This window comes from Paroedura picta, chromosome 6, assembly GCF_049243985.1.
Source record: "Paroedura picta isolate Pp20150507F chromosome 6, Ppicta_v3.0, whole genome shotgun sequence".
Classification (NCBI taxonomy): Eukaryota; Metazoa; Chordata; class Lepidosauria; order Squamata; family Gekkonidae; genus Paroedura; species Paroedura picta.
The window spans coordinates 2,397,637-2,422,003 of record NC_135374.1 but is presented as its reverse complement, the minus strand read 5'-3'; the positions used below and the strand labels follow the sequence as shown (position 1 = coordinate 2,422,003).

The following is a 24,367-nucleotide window of genomic DNA, read 5'->3' as shown; positions in this document are numbered from 1 at the left end:
AAGGGATGTTTGGGGCCCCTTAATTTGTAGATTTAAGGATGTTTGGGGGCCCTCAATTCGTAGGGCCGCCCTGAGTGGAAAGCAGCTTGCTGGCAATTCGCACATGACGCGCACTCAGCAGGGACTGCGCGTGCAACTTCAGCATAGCTCACCTGGCAGAACAGCTGGTGGTTGTCTTCGGAGACCAAGAGGAGGCAGCAGCACGGGGACTGGGTTTCCTGCTTCAGCTGCAAGAGAGAAAGAGGCTGTTAGCAAAGCAACACAAAAGAGGCTGGCTCCATTTCCGGGGGAAGTCCTGGGTGGGAAGGTCGGCTCTGGATCGGGGAAGGGGGATCTTTATTCATGCCGCAAGCTAAGTCTAGCTATTGTCTGATCTTATACTCTGTCAAGAGGTTTCTTAATAAGTTGAAGTTTGTCCTTAAATATAAAAGCCGTCCCTTGACAAAGCTGTAGGCGAAACGCGTTGGGACTTGTATGCAATAAAAAGAATAACTGAAGCTGAAGAGAGACGACTCTACATAGAAGAAGAAGAAGAAGAAGAAGAAGAAGAAGAAGAAGAAGAAGAAGAAGAAGAAGAAGAAGAAGAAGAAGAAGAAGAAGAAGAAGAAGAAGTTCTTATATGCCGCTTTTCCCTACCCGAAGGAGGCTCAAAGCGGCTTACAGTCGCCTTCCCATTCCTCTCCCCACAACAGACACCCTGTGGGGTGGGTGAGGCTGAGAGAGCCCTGATATCACTGCTCGGTCAGAACAGCTTTATCAGTGCCGTGGCGAGCCCAAGGTCACCCAGCTGGCTGCATGTTGGGGAGTGCAGAATCGAACCCGGCATGCCAGATTAGAAGTCCGCACTCCTAACCACTACACCAAACTGGCTCTCAAGTCCAATTTGGATATTTTTAATTGCCATATTAGTTTCCCGGTGCGTCTGTACTATTCCATATTCCGAGGGAGGCAGCCTTTACTGAATGCATGGAGCAGCCTCCTATGGAACCCGACCCTCTGTCCATCCAGGATGGTGTTGTCTGCTCAGACTGGCAGCTGCTCTCCAGGGTAAACAGTGGAGTCCTCGGACATCAATTACTGCCTGGTCTTATTGCCTGGAGATGCCGGGGATTGAACTTGGGACCTTCTGCATGCCAAGCAGAGGTGCTGCCACTGAGCCACGGCCCCTCTGCCATACATGAATCTGCCTTCTACTAAACCAGACTGTTGGTCCATCTAAGTCAGTATTGCCCACCCAGATTGGCAGCTGCTCTCCAGGGTCTCAGACTGAGGCCTTCCACATCCCCTCCTGCCTGGTTCTTCTACATGCCAAACAAGTGTTCTGCCTGTGAGCCCCTGGCCCCTCTGGAGGGCGTTCAGCAAGGCTTCTGTATAGTGTATCAGGAAAGGGTTGTTTTCTCGCTTTCTTAAGAAACCAGAATGGGGGTTGTGCGAGTCTATCTGGAGCAGGAGAAAAGAACCAGAGCCCAGCAGCAAGACTTAACAAAATTGGGGGCAGGAGAGGAGCTTTCCTGAGTCCCTGCTCACTCCTTTCAGATACAGCTAGAATGGGAATCCTTCTGGCCCTCATCTGTTCATTCATTTGTTCATTCATTCATTCGTTGTCATTCATTCAATCATTTTTAGGTCGTCTCAAGGTTGCTAAATGTGGCCTCTTCTGTGGAGATGAAGCAAGATAGGCAGTTCTATCAGTCTGTCCATAGCCCTGGAAAAGAGCCAGAATCCAGGAGCACCTTAAAGATTGACCCAGTTGGTGGCAGGGGAGGAGCCTTCATGAATCACTGCTCGCTTCTTCAGATATAGCTAGAACGGGAGTCTATCGGTCCTTATATCCTAAAGTTGGTGGATCTCCATTCTGTGTGGCTCAACGTGGTGCCTTCCAAGAAAGGGAGCCACGTGAGTCTGTCTGGAGCAGCAGAAAAGAGCCAGAGTCCAGGAGCACCTTCGAGATTAACCAAATGTTCAGGAGGATAGGTGCTTTCAGGTGTCACAGCTCACTTCTTCAGAAAAAAGCCCAGTTAGGGTAGGGGTGTGGCACCACTAGTGAGAGAGAATAACTGTCTGATTAGAAAATATATGACTGCAAGGAGGACGGATGGAGACATGGCACGGTTTAAGGAGGGAGTAGGTGTGCAGACTCCATCCCCTCCCAGGCACAGAGACAATGAGTGCTCACTCATACACAGGAAGCAGCTGGTTCCCCATCTTGGGGCCAAGCCTGTTAAAGCAGGAGAGGAAAGGTCGCGGACCCCCTCTGGAGCTCCTGCAGACCCCTGGGAGTCTGTGGACTCCTAGTTGGGAATCCCTGCCTTAGATGGCCTGGCTGCCGGGCAAGAGATGTCCACCTGCCCCTGGATCATGGCCCTGGCATTTCTTGGGGGGTCACCCTTCCAAGGGCCGGCCTTGCTTTGCCTCCAAGATCTGATGGGATAAGGGTATGCCTGGACTAACAGCAGGGGTGGCTACAAAGGTCAGACCTTGGAGGCAAAGCAGGTCGCTCCTGACCCACCCTTGGCAGGGCAGCATCCAATGAATAAATGGGCCATGCCACAGGGGGAGGTGTCGTCCAACTGCCCCTAATGTCTTTTGCCCGGCAGCCAGTGTATGTCATTGTCCATCATCCTTCCAGCCCTTCCTGTTAGCTAGAACCAAGGGATACACCTCACCAGAAGATGGTGGGAGGGGAAGCAGAATGGGCAGAGGAGGATTGGAGGACCCCCCCCCATCCATGGGACCATCAGAAAAGGAGGGTATGCTCAATAAGGCTTGTGCGCCAAAGCATCAGCTCTTAACTGATTGTGTCCAACTTAATTGAAACAACAGCCCACCACCTGAATGTATGTACAGTCCAGAGGTTGGGCTGTAGCTAAGTGGAGCCCTCTGATTGGGTAACTGCAACCACCAATAGCAGGCTGGATCCAGCCAATGGTAATTATGCATCCCTGATGCTAGTGCTAGTGCTCAGTTGCACTCCATACACAACACTTATCTGGACGATCTCCTTCAAGACTCAAAGCTCCTGTGCCCGCATAGTAAACTCAGCCTCTAATCTGTTCAAGGCTTCAGCAAACAAAGGATTAAGAGATTTGTTAATGTGCTTAAATACAAAACAGCTGTACAGCTTCAGGACTTCTGTATCCCGCAGCGAGCATACGGGGGTATTGTGATGCAACAAATACATCGGTTTTAATTAAGGGGTTGATATTCTTAATGCCACTCTGAAAGGATACTCTAAGCCTGAACACATTTGTTAAGCCTTAAATGCAGTTGTTAAGTACAGTTTTCTTGGCCTAAAAACTGCAGAAAAGCGCAAGAGTCCAGTAGCACCTTAAATATTCACAAGCTTTGAGTTGTTGAAGGAGTGAGCAGTGACTCTTGAAAGTTCACACCCCCTGACACACATTTTGTTCGTCTTGAAGGTGCTGCTGGACTTTGGCCCTTTTCTGCTGCTACAGACAAACACAACTGTGCATCTCATTCATTCATTCATTCATTCATTCATTCATTCATTCATTCAATTTCTATACTTCCAACTCCCATACCAGCCAGCTGGTGGTGGTTGACAAAAACATAATAAAAACAGCACACCCGCAAGACGACAAGATTACCAATAAAAATCCAATACAAAACAGATAAAAATGGCATCGTTGGCGACCACAACTATCTATCACCAGACTCGTATTCTTCATCTCACCCATTTCCGGCAGTGTTGACAAGATGTTAGGGGCGATGCTAGGCTCCCTCCCAGGGGGGTCCATATGTCACAAGGACGAAAGAGGACCCGATTTTATTGACCCTGGCAGAAGAGCTCCGTCTTGCAGGCCCTGCGGAACCCTGAGATCTGTCTCCCTGGAAGGCACCACATTTAGCCGTACAGATTGGGAATCGATCAACGTAGCAAAATAAGGACAGATGGACTCCCATTCTAGCTGTGCCTGAAGAAGTGAGCAGGGACTCCTGGAAGCCCCTTTCCTGCCACAAATTGTGTTAGTCTTGAAGGGGCTCCTGGATTCTGGCTGTTTTCTGCTGCTGCTGCAGACAGACTCACATGAACACCTTTCTTGATCTATCTCCCTGGAAGGCTCCATATTTAGCCACACAGAATGGATATAAGGACAAATGGACTCTCGTTCGCACTGTATCTGAAGAAGTGAGCAGGGACCCCCAAACTCTCCTCCCCTTTGTTCCTGGTTTCTTGCTCTTTTCTGTGGCTAGACAGACTAACATGGCTCCCTGTCTTGACCCGGAAAACTATTATCCCTAAATTTTATGAAATTATGAAATTTATGAAATGTTTGTTTTAAAATTTTGTTTGTTTTTTAAATTTTATTTGTTTGTTTTTTAATTTTATATCCCACCCCCTTTCTCTCCGATGGGGACCCAAAGTGGCCTACACTTTCTTTCCTCATTTTTATCCTCACAACAACCCTGTGGGGTAGGTGAGGTGGAGAGTGAATTTGAATGCAATTGTAAAGCTGACTTCTGGGAGTTTGGGGAGGCTGGGAGTGGGCAAGCTGGAAGGCGTAAAGTCATCTTTGTCTCCACACATGGCCAAACTTGGCCTGACGGAGGATGGCAGGAACAGAAACGGGTTGCCAGCCTCCAGGTGGGGTCTGGAGATCTCCTGGCATTACAACAGATCTCCAGATTACCTAGATCAGTCCCCCCTGGAAAGAATGGCTGCCATGGAGCAGGAAGTCTATTGCATCACGCCCCACCAAGAGCCCCTACTCAAACCCTGATGTCCCCAATGCATGAGCCCCAATATCTCCAGGAATCTGCCTAGCCAGAACTGGCAACTCTTTTCATCCAATAGAGATGGAGAGAAGCAAATGAATGCAGACACGATGAAAGTCAGAGCCCTGGGTCCAGAGTACTCACATAATTTATGACTTTAAGCTGGAGTGAAGCGGCATCCAAGTCATACAGCTCCCCTGTGAAAAGAATAAAGAATGGTGTAAATTGGCCTGAGCTTTGGGGTTGGGAAAGAGAAGAAAGAAGGGCTGTTTGGTGCATCAGCGAATCCGTGGCTGAATTTCCCAAAGTGTCCTTTCAACTTTAATGGATATTCTAAAAGCGATTTCGCCTCCCTTCAAGAGGATGTTAACCTTCCGCCTGCAATCTCTGAGCTCTTCCACACAGCTTACTTTTTGTCGCTTGTGTGCTAGCGTTGCGTCCGGGTTTTTATTTCCTTTTCTGCAGTTGTTTTACTCCCTCTAGTGGTCACTTTGATATTTCACAGCTTATTTACGAGTAAGCTGAAGAGACAGTGATGAAATATCGAAGGGGCCACTAGAGGGAGCTAATCACATCCGAAAAAGAAGGAAAAGCCCAGATCAATCAACCAACCAATCAATTTCTATCCATCCATCCGTTGAATTTTAAAATTTAACAATAAAAAATTTAAAAGCTAAAACATTTAAAATCCAGGGAGCATCATTACTATGTAAAGTTAATCGTATCGGTATCCACCCTGAGCAAAGGCGGGCTATAAAAATAAAGTTATTATTATTGTTTCAGTGGGGGGATAGGGGGTAAAGTGCCACAGTTATTCATTTTATGGCATACAGATGGAAACCTTTCCACATCTGTATATGTTGTGTGTTTGTAGGGAGTCCACCTATTGGTGGTATTCTGGAGGCCTCAATCACAGGTCTGGTGGGATAGCTCTGATCTGTTTGAAATCCTGTGGGACCTTGATCTCATCTGGAAGAGCTTTCCACCATGCCGGTGCCAGGCCCCAAAAGGCCCTACCTCTGGCTGAGGACAGTTTGATTTCTCTGGTGCCAGGGAGCTTGAGCAGGTTTTGTATGCATGATCATAGATTTCTCTGAGGAGCACTGGGGAGTAGGCAGTTACACAGATACGGGCACACGTCAGGAGATGACACATGCAGAAAAGCCCTCTGTTGCCACGATCATAGCAGCTGCTTACAGCTGCCTACATCCTTAGGACTGATCCTGCGTTGAGCAGGGGGCTGGACTAGATGGCCTGTATGACCCCTTCCAACTCTATGATTCTATGATTCTATCCCAGTTACCCCGTCTGTTTTGATGTGCTCCTTACCACACAGCCGGAGGATCTTGCGGTCCAGGTCACTGTAGCTGTTCTTGGAGGTTTTCTCAGCTTTGGCTAAGGAGTTCTGTGAGGAGCTGGTGGACAGGATGACTTGAGGACAGGATTGCCGTTTCTGCAGGGCTTGGATGCGCTTGTAGGCCACTAGGATCTGCAAGAAAACACATTGACAAATGGAGAAGAGCAACCTAGCCAAGGAGGAAAACACCTCCACCCAAAAATGTGCTGGGCTGGAGGGTTTCCCACATTCTCATACCCCTGTGCTTGTGTGTTCATGCTGCTTTGGGTTCTTTTTAGGGGACGGACTGTGGCTCAGTGACAGAGCAGTTGCTTGGCATACAGAACATCCCAGGTTCAATCCCTGATATCTCTAGCTGTAAAGGTAGCAGGCAGTAGGTGACGTGAAAGACCTCTGCCTGAGACCCTGGAGAGCTACTGTCAGTCTGAGTAGGCCATTCTGGCTTTGATGGGCCTGTGGTCTGTTTACGTACCAGGCAGCTTCATATGCTCATGAGCGCCTCTAGAGGTCGATTCAATATTGCACCATTTTCCGTCCTGAATTAAAACATGCCGTTTCAATCTGAATGGAGATACACCAATATAAACCAGCATGCCTTCAAATCGACCAACATGGGGGAACAAAACATGTGTGGAAAAGGAACATCATGCCCCAAAGCAACAGAAACACACAGGCAAGGTGACACAGAATACAGAAAACCCTGAACCTGCTCCAAGATTCATGGAATGATGAGAGAGCCAGGAATTTCTTGCATGAGAGACTCCCTTCCACGCAAACAAACCAGCCCCTTCCAAAGGAACATCTGGCCCATTCCCTAGGCAGAGCATAGGGGGTGGACAGCTAGCCAGTGAGCCCTGCCAGAAAACTTGGACATCCAGCAATTGTCCCACTTCACTGTATGCCAACGCCATTGCTGGGGAACATATTGCATGCCGAATGGAAGCACCAGGACAGGCTGGTTTGAAACTGGGAGGAGAACTAGGACAAGCACTAACTGGACTTGAGGCTTATACATCCACTATGGTGTCCAGCTGGGAACCATGTGCAGTGAAGCCAAATTCCAGGGCCATTATGCCAGTACCCTAAAACTCCTATAAGATGAACTCATGCAGAAAATCCCACCTTTGCGAAAATGAAAAAGAAGAGACGAATCTCATGAGATGGCCCAAAACCAGGGATGGGCACAGGTTGCACTAACTGAACTGGATGGGGAGATTGGTTTGCAAACTGAACCAGGTCATGTCAGTTTGTGACTCCTGCTTTCTGCTCTCCACTGCTTTTGATGGGGAGCAGAAAGCATGCGGTTCAGTGGTTCAGAGCCGTTTAACCCACTGCTATCTACTCCTTGCCGCTCAGCTGTTTTTTTTTTTTTGTGAAGAGCAGGGGGTCAAATGGCTCAGAAACATCCCAACCCTTGCTTTCTGCTCTTCAAGAACCTCCATAAACTGCCTGAATATTGTGGACGTTCGGGGCAACTCTTCAGTTCGCAAACTTTGGTTCATAAGTCAGAAACGACCCAAAATTCATCCGGGGTTTATTTATTTAATTCTTTTATTTATACCTCGCCCGTCCTGGCATGCTAGCTCAGGGTGGGTTATTTATTATTATTATTATTATTATTATTATTATTATTATTATTATTATTATTATTATTTAATTTTTAGACCACCCTTCTCCAAATAGGTCTCAGGGCGGTTTACAACATAAAATCCCCATAAAACCCCCAATTAACATCAACAAAAATTACATATAACATATAAGCGGTGGTGGTCACAATTCTGATCTTAGTTACCTGACTTCCCCCCCAATTTAGAATCATAGAATCATAGAGTTGGAAGGGGCCATACAGGCCATCTAGTCCAACCCCCTGCTCAACGCAGGATTAGCCCTAAGCATCCTAAAGCATCCAAGAAAAGTGTGTATCCAACCTTTGCTTGAAGACTGCCAGTGAGGGGGAGCTCACCACCTCCTTAGGCAATTTACTGACATTCATGAGACAGTCTGTGCCCCTGCATATCCAAGATCCTTTCTCCCTGACACAAAGACAGGGATTTGGGCTTCACTCACGTGTTTCTCTAAAGCATGCAGGTGGCGTTCATCAGCATCAGAAAGCGGGCTGCAGTGCACCTGTGGAAGACAAGGAAATGGAGTGAAAGGAGCCCAAGAGGACACAGAACATCTCCTTTGGACCGGTGGACTACAGGTAGCTGAACAGTCCAGGCTAACCCTCCACAAGCAGCACAACTGCAGAAACCATCTCCTTTTTGACGCTGCCACCAACCCCACTGGGACACCTTTGCAGGTGTCCTTGGCCTCCGTGATAGGATGCGGGCTTGAGAATGTGATGGTGAGCCTTTTCTCATTTCGTAACTTTGTGGTAAAGATTGTTTTTCAGGATTGGGAACAGCTTTTGTGATGGTTGCCTCTGTTTTCAGATAAGAGAACATAACACTCTTAGAATCCGAGTATCTTTAAAAGTTTGTTTACTTACAACAAATGGTATTTGTTAGAATTTATTGCTAACCTGATTTCTGAGTCTTACTAGAACCATAGAACAGGATCATAGAATCCTAGAGTTGGAAGGGACCTCATGGGTCATCTAGTCCAACCCCCTGTACAATGCAGGACACTCCCAACCCTCTCGCTCATCCACTGTCACCTGCCACCCCCTTGAACCTTCCCAGAATCAGCCTCTCCGTCAGATGGCTCTCCAGCCTCTGTTGAAAAATCTCCAAAGATGGAGAACCCACCACCTCCCGAGGAAGCCTGTTCCACTAATTTTTATTTTTATTTTTAATAATACTTCACTGGTGACAAAAGGCTTTATGAAGAGAAGTTCATATAAATTGTGTTTTTTTTTTGTCGGAAACTGAATGCACTTTTTAGTACTTATTGATTCATACTAAGTCTTCTTTATTGTGGTGACTGCTTTATACATTCTAAGATTATATTATGAATGCATTTTTGTACTAGAATTGCCACTTATAAGCCTTTTGTTATCAGTGAAATATTGTAAAAAAAAAAAATTTTTTTTTTGCTAAAACCACAACTAATGAAAGCGGTTTGGCAGAAATGATCATTTTGTGTATCACTACAAGCAAAATAAAATTAAGAAAAAGACACCAAGCAAATTTGTTTATTGCATTTAAAATTGCCCTGTTTCGAACACAGATTTTCGCTATGGTGTGCGTAATTTTCCACTGTGTCTCCAACAATGAGGTTGAAGCATAATGTACTTCTATGCCAGCAGGACAGAGAACTACCAGTGCATTACGGACCCTTCTGTAGTTGTGGTTAAATAGTGGTAATCTTTTGCATCATTCTGAGGCCAATTGTGCTCCAACTGGAGTCCATAAATCCAGTAGAAACTTCACCTGGGGGGACAAATGCTTTAGTACTCCAAGGAACTTATGTTTTTTTCCCCTTGACCTCCCTTGCACTCTGCTATCTTTTCTCTAATTCACCTCGTACTTTGCCGTTCTGTAATGCTCATAACCTGCTGCTAGGTGTCGCTATGGAGCTGTCAATAAGCACCTTGGAACAAAAATGCGAAGCAATACTTTCTAGAACAACTACAGAGAGATCTTTTGAAAATAGCTGGTCTCTCACATATTATCTGTTGTAGGGAGGAGAGAGACTTTCCCATCTCTTTTGAAGCAGCAGTTTGTTGTGCTGTCTTTGCAGAGGACTGGACTCCCAAGAAGGAAGGGGCATTTGTTGCTCTTTTTCTTGAATTGTGTGTGTGTGTGTGTGGGGGGGGGAGTAATAAGGCTGTGGTAGCAAGGACTGCCACTTCCCAAAATCTGCCACCAGCAATCTCACCTTGCTGCATTGTGAAGCGAACCTAGGGTGACTGTAGCCAGCCAACAATCTTTATAAACTCACATGCTTAGAGGAATCACAGGGTAGCACTATTGGTTTGCCATAGAAGAACTACATTCGAGTCCAGTAGCACCTCAGAGATCAATATTTTCAGGATGTGAACTTTTGTGAATCAATGTTCTGAAAATGGGTATCTGATGAAGTAAACATTGATTGTCAAAAGCTTATTGCTGGAATTACAAGCAGCAAGTAATTTGGTGAAGTCAGCCTTGAAGGGCTGTTGTTAAACTGTTTAAGCAGCTGAACTATAGCTCTGTGCTCCCTAGTGGCATCAAGTGGTCACATGTGAGGTTGCAATGGAAAAACCCCAAGCACATGTCCTGAGGATACCTGTATTTAAGGTGGGCTCCTACCCAGTTCCTCTTTGTTCAGGAAGAAGAAACTCAGAGTTTGCTTCCCTTGCTAAAGCAAGGCATAGCACACTCCATTAAGCTCTGAGCTCTTTCCATCTGCTGGTGTGTAGGCATGTAGCCTGCTTGAGCCAGCCATAGGGGCTTGCAATATGTTTTCTTTGTAACCATCTTTAAAATACTATGCTTCACTAAGGAGACTGAAATAGATAAATATGATATATTTTCATGTATATACTTTCCAGTAAAGATTATCTCTTTTAAACCTCAAAGCGCCATGAGTCTGGATCTGTACCTCATCCACAAGGGTAACTAGTAACTACATACTTTCAAATCGCTCTGTTACTCTGTAGCACTAATTTTTCTGCAGAGACCTAGGACGGAGACTAGTCCAAAAGTCCCAATGCTTATGCCCCCTAAATCTTGTCAATCACTCAGGTGCTACTGGATTCAAACCAGAGCTATCAGGCTCCAGTTCTCTAAACAACACTTATCCCGACATGGATTGCCAGACAAACCCTGGATTTTGTTCTTCTGAAAGGAAAGCAAACTCTTTCACATGCAACTTGTAGGTATCTAGGCTTGGCCCACGTTTGTTCTCAGTTGCCTCCGCAGTCCCACGGAAGCCAATTAACCAACAATTAGGCATCTGCCTTTGTTCATCTACAGGGACCCCTCCCTGGAATATCTCGGGGGGCTGCATCCCCAGAACGCTGAGTCATTCCTCAGTGCGGCCCCCTGATGTCCGCGAGTTCTCTCTCAAGGCTAACATTCTGCTGAGCGGCCCTCGTTGAGTTGGCCTCTGGCCCTGAGGGAGATGAGCATCCCTCCAGGAGAGAGACAAATGAGCCGGATGCGGAGAAAGCCTGGACAGTAACTACCTTTAGCTGAAGATAAGGATAATGAGATTTCGGAGTGAGAGACGGATAATACACCGGCTCCTAAAGCCCTTGCCTCAAGGTCTCGGTGGCCAGCTCCCAGCAGCTGCTGTTCTAAGCTCTTTCTCCACGGTGACAAAGGGGTCCAAGCAAAAGGCAGGCCCAAAGAATTATGGTCAGTGGTCAATGAATGTCTCCAAAGGGGAGACCACAGGCCACCTTTATAGGAGTTTAAGGTGGGCAGCCATAGAGTAGCTAGATTTAAGCCCAGTAACACCTTCAAGACCAGCAAGAATATCGGGGTGTGAGCTTTCGAGAGCCCGAGGTTCTGATTCTCAGAAGCTTATACCTTTAAAATCTTGGTGGTCTCCTAAGGTGCTAATGGACCCCAATCTTGCTCTTTTACTGAAGACCAGCATGGCTACCCGCTGAAATTATCCTAATGCAGATGGGAATTTTTCACCTATGAGCATTTCTTCCTTTTCCTAACCAAGCTGGTTACATTTTGCACTGTATCTTTGCATCGCGACCCCTTTCTTTACAATACCCTTCTGAATCAGAGTCCAGCAAGGGCACCTTTAAGACCAACCAAGATTTAGTCAAGGCGTGAGCTTTCAAGTGGGATGCACTCTTAGACTATGAACTATCATCATAACAGTGGGAATATAAAGCAAAAGTGAATTCTGTTACATTAGTAAACTGTGTCACAACATCCAAATTCAGCCATATGATAATCTTTGCTAAAACAGCCAATCAATCCCCTGGAATTCAGTTGTAGTTCACAAAAACATGCCGGAGAAATAAAACTGTCCATGTTAGTGATTAGCAGCTGTCACTTTAGTATTTGTTGCTGGCCCCATCCGTCTCCACCCAAACGTGAAAACATCCCTGCAAGTGAAAAGCTATGAAAGCTCATACCTTGAATAAATCTTTGTAGGTCTTAAAGGTGCTACTGGACTCTGCTTTTCTTGTGCTACTTCAGATCAAGTCAGCGACCCACTTGAAAACATCCCTTTGAGTGAGATATAAGGACCCAGGTGTCATGCCTCCGCTGCCACCTCCCATCTCCCAGGAGTTGCCACAGCAACCAGGGCCTGCAGCTCAGCCAGTACAATTTGCCAGGTAGCCCCCAGATGTCCCTCCAAAAGTGGGACAATCTGGTCACCTTACCCAAGAGGCATCTTTGGTGCAGCCGCAGATGCATTCCAGCCCTGACAGCTTGCCTGAACGACGTAGACAAAGCAGAAGGGTGGTGTTTGCTGAACGCAGAAGGAGCCGAGGCTGCAGGCATGCTGTCAAAGTAGATGGGGCCCAGCTGGGATAGCTTCTGGGGAGGATGAGTGAGTCCTCCACCAGGTGCAGCCAATTAGCTGGGCTGCTTTTAGGAGAGACAGCAGCAGCTCTTTGGCGTGGGTGCAATCTAGGCAAAAACCCTTTTGTCTGGCTTGGATTCCTTGGTCTGAGAACTTCTGACTCCCATTAGCTTCCCTGACTCCTGGCAAATGGCTTTTAACTATGCACCTGGTAATTGGACTGGCTTTGTTGAATATATGCTTATCTGGACTCTAACATTGGCTTTCCCTTAACTACTCTTTGCCTCGCCCTTAACTCTGCTTGCTTTGATTCCTAACGACTCGGACTGGACTTTGACTTTGCTCTGGTGTGGACTCCGGCTAGGCTCTGTAGCCCAGGCACCTCCTGCCACTGGGTGTGGCCAGCTAGGGCAGCATACCAGGGTTCTCCATTCTGGCTTGTATCTGTGGAAGGGAGCTTTGACTCTTGAAAGCTAACACCACGAAAATATTACTGGATGCCGCACTCAAATCTAGCTCTTTTACAGCAGCTGGTGAGAAACACCACCCGCTCCCCAAAAGCACAACTTTTTATTAGGAGCATCGTAATGTCACAAAACAAATTTGCGAGCACGCTTTGAATACTTGCTGACTCCTTACGGTCATTGTAGTCGGTCCTAGTAAAACATAACTTGAGGACTCAAATTTACAGGGCTGTTGTACAGAGGCATGCCAAATGGTCGAAATGTGTTATGTAAATTATTTGTTGGTTTTATAGGTGCCTCTGGACTTGTTCTGACCCACCTGAGCCTTGTAAATCCTTAGTGTGATCCATTTGCAAGAGCTGTATTGCTAACTTTTGGCAGAGTGTAAATATGCAGTAAAGTGCAGCATTATTTACTTTGGAATGAAGTTGGTTTATTAAGGAATAGAACAAACTTTATAAACTAGGCAGAGTGAGATAAGAGAGAGGGGGAAACCAACTGTTCTCTGAAGAACTGAGAAAACCTCAATGAGCCAATAAAAAAACAGGAAGAGGACAATTTCAAATAGGGGGAGAAGAATGGCTCCCATGATTTAGGATGCTTAGGGCTGATCCTGCGTTGAGCAGGGGGTTTGACTAGATGGTCTGTATTGCCCCTTCCAACTCTATGATTCTATGATCTCCAACGTGGCAAATGGTGGCTCCCAGGAACCCTTTCAGATCTGGAAAATGGCGCAGTGCCCTGAGTTAGGTAAGACATAGACACTCAGCTCCAACAATCGACAACATCGCTGGAACCAGAAATACTGAACAACAATTGGAACTGTGGAACTGATATATACTTTTGAGGCTCCCACTAAGACACGCAACTGGCCCTTAATGGAGGCTCGTGATTGGTCCAGAAGTGTGTTCTAAGAGTCTGGGGCCGGTCAAACGCTGCTGTAAGGTCTAACGGAATCAGCAATGCAGACCCGGCTGGATCCAGCTTCCTCCAGAGATCCTATCTTGCCAACCCTGTCCTGCACAAACACAGGCCAGATCAGACCAAAAATCCCTTTAGAAGGCATAAATTATGTAGCACATAGTGTGCATTCCCCACTTAACGTCCCTACGTTGTGGAGGGAAGATGGGAGTCGTATTTTATCTCTGCAGTTCTGGAGGGCTGAAAAATCCATCACTCTCTCTTTTATATCCTGACAACTGCCAGAGAAAAGTTTGTTCTCCCAGTTGGCTGGAAGAACACAATTATTAGCCCATATTTCAAACAGTGGATTGTTTGCTTGTTCATCATCGTAACAGTGTCAAATGGATGATGGTCTCTCTCGCCGGGGCATCCCTGAAGATACAGAGGGATCTGATTCACATTAATGTGCTCAACTGGACGTCTGGATTAGTCCTGAGAATATTTTTCAGGGCATGCAACATTAGAAGCAGGCAGGACGCCTCACAAGCCTCACTGTTCCTCTCTTTATTTTATTGTTGCTGATGGGAAATAGATAAAACCCAAACCAAACTTAAACTTTTAAGGTTAATGGTAGCATAGTGGTGGATATGAATATTACAGCCAGTCCAGCCTCCCGTCCCTCACAAGGGCCAGCCAGTTCCTCTGCAGGGCCAGCCACAGGGCAGAGAAGCCGAGGCCTTCCCCTGAGAAGACCCTCAGAAGAGCCCTGCTGGGTCAGGCCAGGGAGGGTCCCTCCAGTCCAGCCTCCCGTCCCACCCAGGGGCCAGCCAGTTCCTCTGCAGGGCCAGCCACCGGGCAGAGGGGCCGAGGCCTTCCCCTGAGAAGACCCTCAGAAGAGCCCTGCTGGGTCAGGCCAGGGAGGGTCCCTCCAGTCCAGCCTCCCGTCTCACCCAGGGGCCAGCCAGTTCCTCTGCAGGGCCAGCCACAGGGCAGAGAGGCCCAGGCCTTCCCCTGAGAAGACCCTCAGAAGAGCCCTGCTGGGTCAGGCCAGGGAGGGTCCCTCCAGTCCAGCCTCCCGTCTCACCCAGGGGCCAGCCAGTTCCTCTGGGACAAGGCCTTCCTTGTTGTTGCCTTCTGGTTCTGGGATTCAGAGGTTTAGTGCCTCTGAACATGGAGGCTCCCCTCAGTTACTGTGCTTACAAGCTATTCATAGACTTTCCCTCCGTGCATCCCTTTTCCAAGCTCTTTATTCATGCGGACAACATCCCAACATCCTCCGGTATCTTTTAATCACTCTCTGCAGAATTCCTTCCATCCCTCAACCGCCACCAAGTGGGACCTGGCCAGCTCTATGGAAGAGACAGGCCTCCGTTCATCAAAATACATTGGACCAACTTTCCCTCCCCCTGCATCTCCTCTGCTGCCTGTCAGCCGCCCTGCGGGGTCCCAAGAGAGTTAGTTTCTCAGCATCAGCTCCCAGGGATCCTTCTTAATCAGCAAACTCAGGGACCGAGTCAGGGACCTCCTCGCATCTCTGAGCAGCTCCTCTACCCCTGAGCCCCCAGCGCTGCGCTTTATTTCCTTGCTGCAGGCTTTGAAAATATTGAGCCGGGGATCTTCTCCACACAAAGCGTGTCTTCTCCCGCTGAACGGCGGGCCTCTCCAAGAGGAAGGCGGTATATGTTTTGCATACATTTTATTATTTGTATTCCTTTTAATTGTTTCCACCCCGATGATTTCCCTGAGCTTGAATATTAAAATCTGAAAACACAGAAAAACATTTTTTTTAAAGCCTGGCTGATTGCCATCACAATCTCCCCACGGCGATCTCCGTTTGAGTTCTGTTTCTCGTCTTGTTGCTTCGTGCAAAGAGCCTCCACCATCCGCCTCCATTAATTCGCGCTCTCCTCTTAAGCCAGTTTGGTGTCGTGGTGAGGAGTGCGGACTTCTAATCTGGCATGCCGGGTTCGATTCTGCGCTCCCCCACATGCAACCATGGGGAAGAGTGGGGAATCAAAACTGGGTCTCCAAATTAGCACTGCTGCTCTTAACCGCTACACCACACCGGCTCAACAAAAAAGAAATGAATATCCTGAAGTTTGCCAGAGAAAAGGCATCGGGGTCCAAATTAAACATCGTCCCCTTCTTTCTGAAGTGAGGGAAAGGACAGAAGTCCCCTGCTTGGCAGAGATTGATGTACTTCCTGTGGGAAGGATGGGGTGGGGTGGGGAGACTCATTTTCAACAGAGACGGAGACACTGCAGAAGGAGTCTTCTCCTCCCCTGGTTTCTGATCCTTCCTGCAGGAGGGAAGGGGGCAAACGATTTGTATTCCGGTTTTGCTCCCCTGTTTGTTTTATTTCGCCGTGAACTCGTCCAACCTGCCGGCGAGACGCTTCACAGTCCTACGAGGCCTCCCCGTCTGAACCCTCCCAAGGTGTCACAGACGTGGTCTTCCTGCGCCGCGCCCGGAAAGATAAGCGCCTCCACGAGAGGTGTCCGTAAACAGGCCTGCCGTGCAGGTGTTTGTGTGCGTCTGGCCTCCTCCCCGTGCATGTGCCAGAAAGGCTAGGGCCTGTTAATCATCTTAATTCCCTTTTAATAAGCACTGGCAAGAATCTCGCCTCTCTGGTGCGAGCGCATCTCTCGTTAATCCAGTTAAGCACTTATCTCGCCGGCTGCTCGGCGGGCGCCGCGTTCCCTGATGTCGGCGCGGCAACCTTTCCAGCCGCGGCCAAATGAGCCGAGCAGCTGCCGAGCCGGCTCACCTTGCCGCTCACCTCTGCGATTCCGCCGAAAGGTTGTGCTAATAAAAGTTTCGCAGGAACCCTGCTCCAGCTCGGCCTGCCGACTTCTGGGACCCTAATAAGGAAGCTTAATTGGCACTTGGGAAACTGGTGTGTCAGGAGATGCAGGGGGAACCGGGGGGGGGGGCAGGGGGGAGGGACAACCACACAGCCTTCAGCCTCGCCCTCTGCAGTCGGTATAATGCCGATCCAGGGAGGGAGAAGGAGCATTTGCAGAGACATGGTTCTGCCTTAAAAACCCAAATGAACTGTGCATTCACATTGTCCCATGAGTCCGGCTTGCATGCTAGGGATGTCGACCTCCAGGTGGTGGGCTAAGATTTCCTGGGAATACAACAGAGATCAGTTCCCCCGGAGAAAGCATCCCCTTTGGTAGATGTGCCAGGAACTTCTTCCGGATGTTTAGACGGAATTTAGAATCACAGAATCATAGAATTGGAAGGAACCTCCTGGGTCATCTAGTCCAACCCCCTGCACTCTGCAGGACATTCCCAATCCTATAGCTCATCCACTGTTACCTGCCACCCCCTTGGGCCTTCCCAGAATCACCCTCTCTGTCAGATGGCTCTCCAGCCTCTGTTTAAAAATCTCCAAAGATGGAGAACCCACCACCTCCCGAGGAAGCCTGTTCCACTGAGGAACCACTCACACTGTCAGGAACTTCTTCCAGATGTTTAGATGGAATTTAGAATCACAGAATCCTAGAGTTGGAAGGGACCTCCTGGGTAATCTAGTCCAACCCCCTGCACTATGCAGGACACTCACAACTCATAACTACCTATCTCAATTCCAATTCCATGCCCAGATGATGCCTTCCCCCCAAAAAAAGAAAGCCCCAGAATCCTTGGACAGTCTGGCCTGGAAGAAATTCACCACTCAACCCCAAAGGGGCAATTGGCATTTCCCTCGGCATTTCCCTGGGTGGTTTACATCAAACAAGAACAGTACAAATAACTCGGTTTATAATAATAAAGTAATAACATTATGAACAATAGAACATTGGGGAGAACAATAAGTAAATGCTTACTGATGGCCCTGTGCGTTGGACAAATCGGCGGTGGTTTCATAGGTGGAAGGCTCGGGGAGGGGGCAATGGAAGGCGATTGGTTCAGGTCGAGCTCAACCAAATGCTTGGCGGAAGTGCTCCTTTTTGCAGGACCTGCGGAACCCTTCAAGTTCCACCAGGACCCTGAACTCCTCTGGGAGCTCGTTCCACCAGATGAAATGGCCAGGCAGCAGGTGATGGGAAAGACCTCTGTGTGAGTCCCTGAAGAACAAGAAGTGGGGCCATAGTTCAGTGTCAGAGCCTCTGCTTGGCCTGCAAAAGGACTCAGGTTCAATCCCCAACATCTCCAGTTAGAAGGACCAGGCAGGAGGGGATGGGAAAGGCCTTGGCCTGAGACACTGGCTCAGTGGCAGAGCCTCTGCTTGGCCTGCAGAAGGTCCCAGGTTCAATCCCTGGCATCTCCAGTGAAAAGGGCCAGGCAGGAGGGGAGGGGAAAGACCTGAGACCCTGGCAGAGCCTCTGCTTGGCCTGCAGAAGGTCCCAGGTTCAATCCCCGGCATCTCCAGTGAAAAGGACCAGGCAGGAGGGGATGGGAGAGACCTTGGCCTGAGAGCCTGGCTCAGTGGCAGAGCCTCTGCTTGGCAGGCAGAAGGTCCCAGGTTCAATCCCTGACATCTCCAGTTAAAAAGAGCAGGCAGGAGTGGATGGGAAAGACCTTGGCCTGAGACCCTGGCTCAGGGGCAGAGCCTCTGCTTGGCAGGCAGGAGGTCCCAGGTTCAATCCCCAGCATCTCCAGTTCAAAGGACCAGGCAGGAGGGGATGGGAGAGACCTTGGCCTGAGAGCCTGGCTCAGGGGCAGAGCCTCTGCTTGGTCTGCAAAAGGACTCAGGTTCAATCCCCAACATTTCCAGTTAAAAAGACTAGGGGGGAAGGGATGGGAAAGACCTCCCTCTGAGACCCTGGACAGCAACTACCAGTCTGAGCAGCTAATACTGACCTGGAGAGTCCAAGTGGTCTTTGCTAATATAAGGGAGTTTCCTGTGTCCAGCTTCTAAGGGATCCAGCCTTTATTTGTAATGAGCATAAAGGGACGGGGGAAGAAGAGCCTTGAGAAAGCCGCTCCTGGCCCACCCTGATTTGCTAGATTAGTTCCTCCCCTAAAGCCTGCAAAACGTTTCAACACCCCCCACCCCATTTTGTTATCTGATGTTCGAAATCCCTCATTATCACAAAAGGGGGGGGGGCAGAATGGGGAGGGGTCACCGTGTTGGCCTAAAGCAGCAATACAAAGTCTGAGTCCAGGGCTGAGCTTTCATGTGAGGCCCTCAGATACAGAAGTGTGCATCCACGTGAAAGATTATACCCAAAATAAAACTTCCTTGGTCGTCAAGGTGCCCCTGGACTCAAACATGGTTTTATGAGAAAATGACAGCAATCCACAAATCCCTAATATATGCCCAAACTTATCATGTTCCGGAAGGTCCACCACGAAGCCCACCTCCTCAGGCAGCCCATTCCACTGCTGAACTAGACCCATAGAATCCTAGAGTGGGAAGGGTCCATGGAGGCCATCTAGTCCACCCCCTGCTCAGGGCAGGATCAGCCTCCGGCATCGAGGAGAAGGATCTGTCCAGCCGCTGCTTGGAGACGGCCAGTGAGGGGGAGCTCCCCACCTCCTGAGGCAGCCCATTCCACTGCTGAACTAGACTCCTAGAATCCCAGAGTGGGAAGGGGCCATGGAGGCCATCCAGTCCCACCCCCTGCTCAGGGCAGGATCAGCCTCAAGCATCCAGGAGAAGGATCTGTCCAGCCGCAGCTTGAAGACGGCCAGTGAAGGGGAGCTCCCCACCTCCTGAGGCAGCCCATTCCACTGCTGAACTAGACTCCTAGAATCCCAGAGTGGGAAGGGGCCATGGAGGCCATCCAGTCCCACCCCCTGCTCAGGGCAGGATCAGCCTCAAGCATCCAGGAGAAGGATCTGTCCAGCCGCAGCTTGAAGACGGCCAGTGAAGGGGAGCTCCCCACCTCCTGAGGCAGCCCATTCCACTGCTGAACTAGACTCCTAGAATCCTAGAGTGGGAAGCGTCTGCAGAGGCCATCTAGTCCCACCCCCTGCTCTGTGCAGGATCAGCCTCCAGCATCCAGGATAAGGATCTGTCCAGCCGCAGCTTGAAGACGGCCAGTGAGGGGGAGCTCCCCACCTCCTGAGGCAGCCCATTCCATGGCTGAACTAGACTCCTAGAATCCTAGTGTGGGAAGGGGCCATGAGGCCATCTAGTCCCACCCCCTGCTCAGTGCTGGATCAGCCTCAAGCAACAAGGAGAAGGATCTGTCCAGCCGCTGCTTGAAGACGGCCAGTGAGGGGGAGCTCCCCACCTCCTAAGGCAACCCCTTCCACTGCTGAACTAGACTCCTAGAATCCTAGTGTGGGAAGGGGCCATGAGGCCATCTAGTCCCACCCCCTGCTCAGTGCTGGATCAGCCTCAAGCATCCAGGAGAAGGATCTGTCCAGCCGCAGCTTGAGGACGACCAGTGAGGGGGAGCTCCCCACCTCCTTAGGCAGCCCCTTCCACTGCTGAACTAGACTCCTAGAATACTAGAGTGGGAAGGGGCCATGCAGGCCATCTAGTCCTACCCCCTGCTCTGTGCAGGATCAGCCTCCAGCATCCAGGAGAAGGATCTGTCCAGCCGCAGCTTGAAGACGGCCAGTGAGGGGGAGCTCCCCACCTCCTCAGGCAGCCCCTTCCACTGCTGAACTAGACTCCTAGAATCCTGGAGTGGGAAGGGTCTGCAGAGGCCATCTAGTCCCACCCCCTGCTCAGTGCAGGATTAGCCTCAAGCATCCAGGAGAAGGATCTGTCCAGCCGCTGCTTGGAGCTCCCCACCTCCTGAGGCAGCCCATTCTAATTTGATTCCACTGCTGATTTACTCTGAACTATTAAACTACTACTTTGGAATTGCCTTATTTAGTGTGTGTCAAAGCTATGCATAGACTGCACCCGTCCATTCCAGGGTTCCTGCACACGGAAGCGTAACCCTTGCGTCAAACTCTGTTACTCTTCAAGGTTCCCCTGGATGCAAACGCCAAGATGCGCAGACTTATTCCTTGCAAAGCATGCTGCTGATCCTCCCACTCTTCCAGCCCCCCACCCAGGCCAAGTTCCCCTCTCCCCAGCCTCTGATCCCGAGGGCTCACTCACCAGGATGACGCAAACCACGGCCCCGGCGTCCTTGTCCACCAGCGGGATGATCAACACTGCAAAAGGAAGAGAGCTTTGTCAGCCAGGAAGCCAGCCTGGGGGTGGGAGGGGTGGGGTGGACAGAGTTGCTGTGGGGAGATAACCTGAGTGAGCAGGAAGAGCTAGGCAGGGGCCAGGGGGCTGGAGGGCAACTTCTGGTGCCTTGGCAAGTGAGCCGAGCCAGCCCCAGACGGGGAAGCAGGTCCTTCTCAGTTCCTAATAGCCATCCCCATACCATGCTGGAGTATGCAAAATCTGCGGCATGCATGATTCCAACTGCATATGAAGACTCTCCTGCAGGGGGCGTCAGATAAAATGTGTCACCTGCATATTCAGATTAGGAACTTCTGGGTATTATTATTATTATTGTTGTTGTTGTTGTTGTTGTTGTTGTTGTTGTTATGTGCGAAGTCGTGTCCGACCCATCGCGACCCCATGGACAATGATCCTCCAGGCCTTCCTGTCCTCTACCATTCCCCGGAGTCCATTTAAGTTTGCACCTACTGCTTCAGTGACTCCATCCAGCCACCTCATTCTCTGTCGTCCCCTTCTTCTTTTGCCCTCGATCGCTCCCAGCATTAGGCTCTTCTCCAGGGAGTCCTTCCTTCTCATGAGGTGGCCAAAATATTTGAGTTATTTATTTATTTATTTATTATTATTATTATTCAAATAATCTGCTACTGCGTCCTTATTGGCTCTATCGGAGAATTCCTGCTCGTTTGGGCATGCTCCCTCCCTGCTTCCCTCCAGGAGAACACACAGTCAGTTAGACTGTTAGGACTACCTCACTTCTCTCTCTTCACAAAGTCGTGTCTATTTTCAATAGTGCCATTCATTCTTTAAGCGGCCGGTGTTCGGCACCTTTGCATGCTTAAACTCTGCAGACATACCTCTTCGCTTTTCAGAAGTCGATTGGTACGGAGAAGGCACGTGGTGCCGGTGAGGGAAGGTGCTCTTTTTCTTTCCCCTAAAACCGTGACCGTTCCATGGCGTAGGGAGCTCATAAGCGGGGGGGGGGGATCTCTTCTCTTTGGACTGCAGGCAACGTGGAGGGGAGAACGGACTGGGTGTATGCTGGGGGGGGGGTCTGAGACAGGTAGGCAGATGCCCCCCAAAAACATGGAGGCTTGACTCTCCGTTTGGCATATTGCTCAGAGCAGGGGTGCCCAAGCGGTGGCTCTCCAGAAGTCCATGGACTACAGTTCCCATGATCCCTGCTGGCAGGGGCTCATGGGGATTGTAGTCCATGGACATCCGGAGAGCCAGTTGCACTAGGACTTAGGAGGGCCAGGTTCAAACCCCTTCCCTACTTGGTCATCTTTCTTGGGTGCTTTTGGGCCAGTCTCTCTTTGCCTGGAGATGTGCCTACCTTGCTTGTCTGGAGTCAACGGGGCCGCCAAGCCGACCATGGGCTTGCCCTGGAGCTCAGCCGCCGGCAGGCCATTGCACTCCACCCGTTTCTGCTTGAGGACGGCATCCCTGGGGAGAGAAGGAGCAGAGAGGGCGGTGAACACAGGAACACACCCAGCTGCCTCCTGGGGAATTGGAGCACCAGCCCACCACAGTTGGCACTGCCCACTCAGACTGCCAGCAGCCCCCCACGGTCTGGGGTGGAGGACTCCCACATCCCCTCCTGCCAGGTCCTTTAACCAGGGTAGTGCCGTGGTTACGAGCAGCAGACTTCAGGAGAAGAAGAGTTTGTTTTTATACCCCACTTTTCACTGCTTGAAGGAGTCTCAAAGCGCCTTCCAATCGCCTTCCCACAAGAGACACCTTGTTTGGTAGGTGGGGCTGAGACAGCTCTGACATGACTGCTCTGTGAGAACAGAACTATCAGGACTGTTATTAGCTCAAGGTCCCCCAGCTGGCTGCATGTGGAAGAGGCGTGGGGAATCAAACCTGGCTCATCAGAGTAGAGACTGCTACTCTGCTCTTAACCACTACACCAAGCTGGGTTTGGTTCCCTGCTCCTCCTCCAAGTGCAGACAGTTGGGGCCAGTCACAGTCCTCTCCAGCTCTCTCAGCCCCACCCACCTCTCAAGGTGTCTGTTGTGAGGAAAGGAGGGGAAGGTGATTATAAGCAGCTTTGAGTCTCCTTAAGGCAGACAAAAAGTAGGCTAGAGAACCCTGCTTTTCTCCTAACTGGAAATGCTAGGGCCTTCTGCGTACAAAGCAGAGGCTCTTCCACTGAGCCACATCCCCACCCCTAAAAGGGGCTTCTGCCATTCTTACTGTGAACATAACAGCTGCTTTCTACTGGCTCAGTCCCTCAAGGTCAGTCTTGCGTGCTCAGACGGACAGTGGCTCTGCAGGGACTGTCAGGCAGGGGTCTTTCATGTCACCGACCTTCACCTGGAGATGCTGCCGGGGATTGAACCGGGGACCTCCTGCATGCCAAGCAGGGGCTCTGCAGGGGCTCTGGCTGAGGCCTTCCAAATCACGTGCTTACCGCTTCCCTTTAACTAGAGATACCCAGGATTGTGGCTGGGCCCTCCTGCCTGCCAAGCGGAGGCTCTGCCACTGAGCCCCAACCCCTCCTCAAGTTTCTCCAGGATCTTAGGGTCCATCCCATCCTTTTAACTGGAGACCAAGGGACCAAACCCTATGAAGATAGGTTGAGGGACTTGGGAATGTTCAGCCTGGAGAAAAGGAGGCTGAGAGGGGACATGATAGCCCTCTTTAAGTATTTGAAAGGTTGTCACTTGGAGGAGGGCAGGATGCTGTTTCTGCTGGCTGCAGAGGAGAGGACACGCAGTAATGGGTTTAAACTTCAAGTACAACGATTTAGGCTAGATATCAGGAAAAAGTTTTTCACAGTCAGAGTAGTTCAGCAGTGGAATAGGCTGCCTAAGGAGGTGGTGAGCTCCCCCTCACTGGCAGTCTTCAAGCAAAGGTTGGATACACACTTTTCTTGGATGCTTAGGGCTGATCCTGCGTTGAGCAGGGGGTTGGACTAGATGGCCTCTATGGCCCCTTCCAACTCTATGATTCTATGATTCTATGAGATGCTGCCAGGGATTGAACCGGGGACCTTCTACAAGCCAGGCAGCTTCTGAGCCACGATCCCTCCCCGAAGGGTGACGGGAGATGAGGGCGGAAGAGGAGCAGTGTTACCTTGAATCTGGATGTGCATCCTGAATGAAATTTAGGAGAATTCTGCTTGGGCAAAGAACGTCAAGGGAAGCATTATGATTGTCAGGGTCTGCTCTGTGCATCCCTAATTTGCCCCAGACCTCTGGCTTTTCCCTCCCTGGGAACCCCCAGTCCTCAGAAACCACTGGAGAGCCTGCGGCAGGGTCAGCCCCCCATCAGCTCTTCCTCCTCTGATGGGCAGCTGCTCTCCAAAGGCCTTCTCCACGACCAGCTGGCCCACGCCCTTAAGGCGGAGAGGCTGGACATAGGATCAAGGACTTTCTGAGCAGGTGCTCTCCT

The 24,367-nt window shown here is 49.8% G+C and overlaps 1 protein-coding gene across 2 annotated transcripts in view; it reads right to left on the bottom strand.

Annotated features, from left to right (window-relative positions):
- Positions 1–24,367, bottom strand: part of LOC143839312 (cGMP-dependent 3',5'-cyclic phosphodiesterase-like) — a 273,064-nt gene that overhangs the window by 55,116 nt on the left and 193,581 nt on the right. For both annotated transcript variants that reach the window (XM_077341146.1, XM_077341147.1), the window contains 6 exons: positions 22,305–22,414; positions 20,897–20,952; positions 8,162–8,221; positions 6,067–6,226; positions 4,882–4,934; positions 153–227 (listed from right to left, as the gene is read on the bottom strand). In XM_077341146.1, the coding sequence (XP_077197261.1) occupies positions 153–227; positions 4,882–4,934; positions 6,067–6,226; positions 8,162–8,221; positions 20,897–20,952; positions 22,305–22,414 (514 nt within the window). The remainder of the gene's footprint in view (positions 1–152; positions 228–4,881; positions 4,935–6,066; positions 6,227–8,161; positions 8,222–20,896; positions 20,953–22,304; positions 22,415–24,367) is intronic.